The sequence below is a fragment of the Lucilia sericata genome, unplaced genomic scaffold (genome assembly GCF_015586225.1).
Source record: "Lucilia sericata isolate MDLA Ls3-8-SP2 unplaced genomic scaffold, ASM1558622v1 Contig004196F_arrow, whole genome shotgun sequence".
NCBI lineage: Eukaryota > Metazoa > Arthropoda > Insecta > Diptera > Calliphoridae > Lucilia > Lucilia sericata.
In genome coordinates this window covers 14260-23662 of record NW_023997180.1, presented here as the reverse complement: position 1 = coordinate 23662, position 9403 = coordinate 14260, and the positions used below count along the sequence as shown (strand labels likewise).

The 9403-nt window shown below is 27.5% G+C and overlaps 1 protein-coding gene across 1 annotated transcript; it reads left to right on the top strand.

Moving 5' to 3' along the window:
* Positions 1 to 447: 447 nt before the first annotated feature.
* LOC119615137 (neurexin-4) lies at positions 448 to 7664 on the top strand. The gene is made up of 10 exons (XM_037971216.1): positions 448 to 827; positions 885 to 2066; positions 2142 to 2267; positions 2358 to 2561; positions 2617 to 3208; positions 3275 to 3612; positions 3672 to 3851; positions 3911 to 4255; positions 4335 to 4472; positions 6461 to 7664. Exons 1-10 carry the CDS (start codon positions 680 to 682, stop codon positions 6649 to 6651), a joined length of 3444 nt encoding a protein of 1147 aa, XP_037827144.1. The 5' UTR covers positions 448 to 679; the 3' UTR covers positions 6652 to 7664.
* The last annotated feature ends 1739 nt before the right edge of the window (positions 7665 to 9403 follow it).

Sequence of the window (9403 nt, the reverse complement as noted above, 5' to 3'; positions counted from 1 at the left end):
CTATGGTTTGAATAGTGATGATTGACTTAGATCGAAAATTGAACAGTATTTACTGACGCATCCATGGTGGACTCAGGGATTGTTCCCTATATCTAAAGATAGATTCCAACGATCTGGAAAAACACGTGATCATATCGATCTGCGTTATGAAGAAGATTGAAGTCAATAATCATGAAGACATTCTGTAGCGATTTAAGTCTTCTAGCTACAACTAGATGATTTATTTTTCATAAAAATCGGATATTGAGGCGCCTGTTCTTGACAGTTCATCAGCAATACAGATTGCAAAATTTTAATAATTTATTATTTTTTACTGAAATTTGTTATCGGGTTAGAAATTTACAAAGTTTTCTGCGAAAGTGCACAAAAATGCTGTTTAAGGGCAAAATTTTTGCAAGATTTAAAAAAGAAGTATATGCGGGATTGATATATCAGGATTTTTTATTTTTAAACTGAACAGATCCCACTATTAGATACAATAAGTCTACCTTGAAAGATCTCTTAATTCTATCCCTGAAAAGTTTAAAGGTAAAATATTTATAAATTTGAATGTGTTTTTGGTTGTGGTTTAACTAATATGGTGTTTTTGTGTTAAAACCCTCTAACATTCTATGTATAACTGTTAAAATTCTCTAGATTACAACTAAATTAATAACATTTTCTACTTTTTTTCAATGCAATGCAGATGTTCAAAGGCAACTCCGATGGCAATTCCATACACTACAATGTTTTCGAAGTACCAATTATAGCACAATGGATACGTATTAATCCCACACGTTGGCACGATAGAATATCTATGCGTGTTGAACTATATGGTTGTGAATATGGTAAATTTCAATTCGAATTTTATAAAACTTCTCAAATATTAATGATTTATTTTACAGTTGCTGAAAATCTTTATTTTAATGGCACCGGTCTGGTGCGTTACAACTTGTTGCAAGAGCCCATTGCCTCTACACGGGAATCTATACGTTTCCGTTTTAAAACAGCTCATGCCAATGGCATACTTATGTATTCAAGAGGTACCCAGGGTGATTATTTCGCTCTGCAATTAATGGAGAATAAAATGGTTTTGAACTTGGATTTGGGTGGTGGTATTATGACTTCCCTCTCCGTAGGCAGTTTATTAGATGATAATGTTTGGCATGATGTTGTTATATCACGTAATCGTCGCGATATTATCTTCTCAGTAGATCGTGTTATAGTACGTGGTCGTATTAAGGGAGAATTTAGTCGTTTAAATCTTAATCGTGAACTATTGCTGGGCGGGGTGCCCAATGTTCAGGAGGGAATATTTGTAACGCAAAACTTTACCGGTTGTATGGAGAATATATTCTTTAATTCCACCAATTTTATAAGAGATATGAAGGATAACTATGAAAGGGGCGATACCTACCGTTATAATAAAGTCAATACTGTATATGCCTGTCCCTCACCTCCCATTTATCCTGTTACATTCACCACACGTGGTTCTTTTGTACGTCTCAAGGGTTATGAAGCTCAAAAGTCTCTCAATGTTTCTTTCTATTTCCGTACCTATGAAGAAAAAGGCATGATGTTGCATCATGAATTTGCTTCAGGTGGTTATGTAAGGGTATTCCTGGATTATGGTAAAGTTAAAGTGGATTTGAAATTATCCGATAAACCTCGTATCATTTTGGATAACTATGATGATCAATTTAACGATGGTAAATGGCATTCATTTGTCTTGACCATACAACGTAATCGTTTGGTTATCGATATTGATCAACGTCCCATGGCTACCACTAAAAATATACAAATTTCAACGGGACGCTTGTATTACATAGCTGGAGGTATTGAGAAGAGTAATGGTTTTGTGGGTTGTATGCGTTTGATATTGGTTGATGGCAATTATAAATTACCCAAGGATTGGGTCCAAGGTGAAGAAGTTTGCTGTGGCGATGAAGTTGTTGTTGATGCCTGTCAAATGATTGATCGCTGTAATCCAAATCCTTGCCAACACAATGGTGTTTGTCATCAGAATTCTATGGAATTCTTTTGTGAATGTAGTCATACTGGCTATGCGGGAGCTGTTTGTCATACTTGTAAGTTTTTTCTGATCGTATTTTTTATAAATAATAAACTATTTTATTTATTTACTTCTTTATTTGTATTTTTAGCCAACAATCCTTTGTCCTGTACCGCCTATAAAAACGCCCAAAGTGTTAAGAACCGTGTTAGCATAAATATTGATGTCGATGGCAGTGGTCCTTTGGCACCGTTCCCAGTTACTTGTGAATATTACAGTAAGTATATGAATATATATGAGCTGACAAGAGCGATAGTTTTTCTAAAATTGGAATTTTATAAAAAAAACTTTATTATTTTAATAACAGCTGATGGACGCGTTATTACCACATTGGGTCATAGTCAAGAACACACCACAACTGTTGATGGTTTCCAAGAACCAGGATCTTTTGAACAAAATATACTCTATGATGCTGACTTGCAGCAAATTGAAGCATTACTTAATCGTTCGCACACCTGTTGGCAAAGATTAAGTTATTCCTGCAGATCTTCAAGACTATTCAATTCACCCTGTAAGTTTTTGTTGTAAACGGTTTATAAAACAATTATTAACAATTAATTATCTAGCTGAACCCGGTAATTTCCGTCCCTTCTCGTGGTGGGTCTCAAGACACAATCAACCTATGGACTATTGGGCGGGTGCTTTACCCGGCTCGCGTAAATGTGAATGCGGTATTTTGGGTAAATGCCAAGATCCCACTAAATGGTGTAATTGTGATTCCAATAGTCTAGACTGGACTGAAGATGGAGGCGATATTAAGGAAAAAGAATATTTACCTGTAAGAGCTGTTAAATTTGGTGATACCGGCACTCCATTGGATGAAAAACAAGGACGTTATACTTTAGGTCCGCTGCGTTGCGAGGGTGATGATTTGTTTAGCAATGAGGTGACATTCCGTATAGCAGATGCTACCATCAATTTACCACCCTTCGATATGGGTCATTCGGGTGATATTTATTTGGAATTTAAGACAACCGTAGAAAATGCTGTTCTCTTCCATGCTACCGGACCCACAGATTATATTAAACTGTCTATAAATGGTGGCAATAAATTGCAATTCCAATATCAAGCCGGCAGTGGTCCTTTGGGAGTGAATGTACATACCAGTTATCATTTGAATGACAATAAATGGCATACAGTTAGTGTGGAACGTAATAGGTAAATTGGAGTGATGAAGATCACAAATAAATTAATGTAATAATTTAAATTTGTTTCGATTTACAGAAAAGAGGCCCGTTTAGTGGTGGATGGCTCTATTAAAGCCGAAGTTAGAGAACCTCCAGGTCCTGTTAGAGCTTTACATTTGACTTCTGACTTGGTTATTGGTGCCACTACTGAATATCGTGATGGTTATGTGGGCTGTATACGTGCTTTACTACTCAATGGTAAAATGGTTGATTTGAAAGAACATGCTCAACGTGGACTCTATGGCATTTCTTCCGGCTGTGTTGGACGCTGTGAGTCTAGTCCTTGCTTGAATAATGGCACATGTATTGAGGGTTATGACAGTTATTCCTGTGATTGTCGTTGGAGTGCTTTCAAGGGACCCATATGTGCTGATGGTAAGTTCTTGGGTAAATATGGAAAAACTAAATATTTATTCCCTTTTGATTACTTCTAGAAATCGGTGTCAATTTACGCAGTAGCTCTATGATACGTTATGAATTTGAGGGTTCTTTCCGTTCTTCTATAGCGGAAAATATACGCGTTGGTTTTACTACTACCATACCTAAAGGTTTTCTCTTGGGTTTCTTCTCCAATTTGACCGGAGAATATTTGACCATACAAATTTCTAATTCTGGTAAAGTTCAAACTATGCATAAAGATAAACAATGTTTTCAACAATTTTTCTTATTACAGGTTTCTTACGTTGTGTTTTCGATTTCGGTTTCGAACGTCAAGAGATTATATTTCCCAAAAAACATTTTGGTTTAGGACAATATCATGATGTGCGTTTTTCACGTAAAAATGGCGGCTCCACCGTTGTCTTACAGGTGGATAATTATGAGCCTGTGGAGTACCATTTCGATATTAAGGCCTCTGCCGATGCCCAATTTAATAATATTCAATACATGTATATTGGTAAAAATGAATCGATGACTGATGGCTTTGTGGGCTGTGTATCGCGAGTACAGTTCGATGATATCTATCCTTTGAAGTTAATGTTCCAACAGAATCCTCCACCAAATGTTAAATCATTAGGCAGTAAGTTTTGGAAAACTCTTGACTCTGTTTTAAAGTTTTAATTGTTTGTTGATTAATAATATACTATTTTTCTTTACAGCTCAATTGACAGAAGATTTCTGTGGTGTTGAACCGGTTACCCATCCACCTATAGAGGTTGAGACCAGACCGCCTCCACTAATCGATGAAGAGAAATTGCGCAAGGCTTATAATGAAGTCGATTCAGTATTATTGGGATGTAAGTAGAAATTTTTGTTATTTTAGAACAAGTTTTCATTTAGTAAAAGTTCAAAAAGCTTTTTTTCAGTAAAGAAAAACTTAAAAAACACAAAGCTTTTTAGTGAGTTTTTATTACAAAAGCTTTTACTTGATTTTTTAAAATAAGTTTTTATAAAAAAATCTATTTTACCAAAATGTTTAATAATAAAAGCTTTTGGCTAAAACAATACATTGTAAATACTATTTCTAATAAAAAAGCTTTTATAGATTTAAAAAACTTTTACAAGATTTTTTTTTAAATAACAGCAAGATTTTATAATTTTTTACTTGAAAAAGCTTTTTCAAGTTTATTTTTTTAATAGATAAACTTTTAGCACAATTTTTATCTTATGAAGCTTTTACAATATTTTAATTTAATTTAATTATTTTCAAAAAACTTTTACGAAACTTTTAACAAAATGTTTTTAAATTCTTTTTTGGAAAAAAGCTTAAACATGCTTTTATAACATTTATAACATAAAGCTTTTCCAATATTTTTTTTTATCAAAAATGAAAAATTATTTCACAAAAAAAGCTTTTACTAGACTTTTCAAGTTTATTTTCTACCAGCAAAATGTTTCTCTTAAAAAGCTTTTACAATATTTTAGTTAAATTTATTTATTAAAAAAAATGTTAATAGAAAAGTTTTTAACATTTTTTTGTTAAAAGCTTTTATAAAACTTTTTAACCAAAAAGCTACATATTTAAAACAAAGAAACTGTTTAATCTAAATAGATTAATAAAGCTTTTTAATTAAAAAGCCCTATTCCTAATTAAAAGTTTTTAATTTAAAAGAGTAAGAAAGCGTTTAATGTAAAAGAGCCTTCTGCACTTAAAAGCTTTAAAAACGCTTAACGTTAGGAAACTTTTTTTACCAAGAAAGTTTTATAAAAAAACTTTTGCACTCTAGAAAGCCTTTATATTAATGTGGACTCATTTTTTTATTTAAAATCCTTCTTGATAAAACTTTTACTAAAAAAGCTTTTGTTGTCCAAGATACGTTTTTTGGGGAGTTTTTAAGTTGAAAAGCTTCAACAAAACTTTGTAGGACCAAAATAACGTTTTAATGAAAAACTAAAAAGCTTCAACAAAACTTATAGGAATAAAACAACGTTTTAACGCAAAAGCTTTCTTCACAAGAAAGCTTTTTAACTAAAATAAACTTTAATAATTTTTTTTAATTATAAAATAATTTCTTTAATAAGAATAATTTTAACCTAGAAACTTTTAATCTAAAAAAGCTTTCGACACTTAAAAGCTTTAAAAACTGCTTTAAGTTAAAAAATTCAAAAAAAGTTTTTTTACCTAAATGCTTAATAAAAAAGTTATTATATAGGAATAAAATAACGTTTTAACGCAAAAGCTTTCTTTACTAGTAAGCTTTTTAACTAAAAAAAACTTTAATATATATTTTTTAATTATAAAATAATATTTTTTAATAAGAATAATTTTAACCTAGAAAGCTTTCAATCTAAAAAAGCTCTCAACAATTGAAAGCTTAAAAAAACGCTTTAAGTTAAAAAATTAAAAAAAGCTTTTTTACCTAAAAGCTTAATTAAAAAGTTATACTGTAATACCTTAACAAAAAAGCTTTCTATTTTAAAAAAGCTTTTATATTATTATGACTAATATTTTACTAGCAATAATTTTAACATAAAAAAAGTTTTATAATTAAAAAAGATTCTTAAAAATTTTTTAACCTAAAAAACTTAAAAGAGACCCCATCACTAAAAAGCTTTTATATTGTTATGCTTTTAAACCGAAAAGCTTTTTAATTAAAAAGTGTTCTCTTTTGTTAAAAGCTTTTTACAAAAAAAAAAAAAAAAACATTACAAAAGCTTTTCAATTAAAAAATTAACGCTAAAAATCTTTTTAACCCAAAAAGCTTTTTAACCTAAAAAACTTAATGATTCAATCAAACTTTTTAAGAAAAGAAACTTTAACACATTTCAAAATTTCTCTTTACAGGTCTTCTAGTCATTCTCTTCCTTCTCTTGTGCTTAATGATCTTCCTAATTGGTCGCTATTTGCACCGACACAAAGGTGATTATCTAACACATGAAGATCAAGGCGCCGATGGAGCTGATGATCCCGATGAGGCGGTAGTACATTCAACTACCGGACATCAAGTAACCAAACGAAAAGAATGGTTCATATAGTTCGGAATGTCACCAGTAGGCGAGTGGTCAACAAAATAATAATAAAAACCTAAATGTCAAAGATGTAAAGAAGCAATGAAAAAGAGAACAAACAACAGCAACCATTTGAAAGATAAAAAACGAACACGAAATAAGACGATTTATATAAAAGAACAGAAAGACTTTTTTTCAACAACAACAACAACTAAATTAAAAGCAAAATAAATACCTACAAAAAACCTAAAAAAACAAAATGAAAATTAAAAAAAAAGCTGGCCTTAAAACTTTAAAACAAAAAACTTTAACACAAAAATAGTGCTGAAATGCGTTTTTTGCATTAAACCATAAGTTACTGCCAATTTATTTTGCGCATAATTTTTTAAACACAAAAAATAAAGAAAGAAACAAAATGGTTTAAAGAATTCTGTTTACAATTGCTGAAATTTTCAAAAAAAATTAGTTTATTTTTATTTTGCCTTAAGTTCTTTTTTCTAAGTTATGGCTTTATTTTGTTTATTATTAGTTTGTTTTTATTAAAATTTTGTCACAACCTTCTGTTTATTACTTATTTATGTTTACTTACATGTATGATTTTCTTTATGCCGTCCATTATTTTGTACTTTTTTTTCTTTAAGCTGCTATTATTATTATATTATAATTTTTGCTTTTAAGTTTTATGCAATACAAATTATATTAGTTTTTTTTATTTACAAACAAACAAAGAATACATTTACATTTAAGTTATATTTTAACAAATCAACAAAAAAAGTCTTAACGAATCTTAACGAATATCTTTATAATAATATATAATTATTAATTTACAATTACTATTTGTAAACACGTTTCTTTTTCCTTTTTTCGTTCAGTAATTTTGTTAAGAAAACATTTAAAACTCTTTCTCTCTCTGTCTATTTTGCATTTAATTAAACTTGTTTTAATTTCATTTGTTTGTTGAAAAAAAAAAACTAAAACCTAAAGTAAAGGAAACGTGTTACTACATTCCATTATAATCTAAACATTTAAACAACATTATTCAAAACTGTAATTGTGTTACAACAATAATTTTAATTGTCTACTTTTTTTGTATTTTTTCTAAATGTAGCCATTAGTTTGTTAATTATAATAAAAATAAAATATAATAATAAATTTTAAAATTTTACAAAATAAATTTAAAGAAAACAAAAAAACAAATATTAAATAAAAATTATGATTTTTTTTTTTTCATTTCAAAAAGTTTAAATTTTGATCGAAATCTCAATAGAATTTAAAAGTATTCAAGTGCAGATTTCTATTACATTCAATTTATCGCCGTTTATTTTCTTCAAACTCTGGAAAAAAAGAACTTGCTGATTGGAAAGATATTTTATTGTCAATTAAAAAGTCATTTCTTCCTGTTTTCAAATTAAAACCTTAAAATATTTTAGTTCCCTGCTCGTTATCTTTGAGATTTGTATTTAAAGCTTTTACAATCCTTCATTCAGATTTTTAAAAAAAAAAAACTTCATAATATTGAAAAAATACAAAATTTTTAATGAAAAAGATTTTTTAAGATTTTTTAATAAAAAAAAGCTTTTTAAAGATTTTTTAATAAAAAAGCTTTTTTAAGATTTTTTAATAAAAAAAGCCTTTTTAAGATTTTTTAATAAAAAAACTTTTAAGTATTTTAAAAATTTTTAATAAATTTTTTTTGAGATTTTTTAATAAAAGGTTTTTTTCAGATTTTTTTTTTTTTTAAAAACTTTTTTTAAAATTTCTAATAAAAAGTTTTTTAAGATTTCTAATAAAAAGCTTTTTTAAGATTTTTTTTATAAAAGTATTTTTAAAATTTCTAATAAAAAGCTTTTTTAAGGTTTTTAATGAAAAGCTTTTTAAAGATTTTTAATAAAAAAATCTTTAATAAAAAGCTTTTTACAGATTTTTAATAAAAAAACTTTTTTAAGATTTTTAATAAAAGTAATTTTTTTTAGATTTTTTAATAAAAAGCTTTTTTAAGATTTTTTTATAAAAAAGCTTTTTTAATATAAATATTTTTTTGGATTTTTAATAAAAACGATGTTTAATAAAAAAGCTTTTCTAAGATTTCTAATAAAAAGCTTTTTTAAGATTTGTAATAAAAAGCTTTTTTAAGATTTGTAATAAAAAGCTTTTTTTAAATGTTTAATAAGAAAACTTTTTTAAGATTCTGCAATAAAAAGCTTCTTGCATAAAAAAGCTTTTTTAAGATTTTTCAATAAAAAAAACTTTTTTAAGATTTTTCAATAAAAAAAACTTTTTTAAGATTTTTCAATAAAAAGCTTTTTTAAGGCATTTTTTAAAATCTTTTTTAAGACTTTTTAGTAAAAAAGCTTTTTTTAGTAAAAACAAAACATAAAAGCTTTTATAAAATTGTTTATTAAAATGGTTTCCAGAAGTCTTTTAATAAAACTTTTAAAAGATTTGTTTAAAAAAGCTGTTAAACTTAAAAACAAGATTTCTTTAGCTTTAAAATTTGTTTATGATAAAAACCTTTTGCCATGTTTTAATAATAAATTTTTTTTAATTTTTACAAGGATTTTTAAACTAAAAAGCTTTTTTCAATTATAAAGCTTTTACAAGATTTAATAATCAAAAAAGCTATTAACATAAAAATGCTTTTGCAGAACTTTTAAAAGATTTTTATTAAAAAAAGTCTTTTAAATTTCTTTAATAAAGCTTTTAAACTAATTTTAATAAAAATAAGCATTTTACAAAGACTCATTGAATAAAAACACTTTTACAAAGATTTTTAATAATA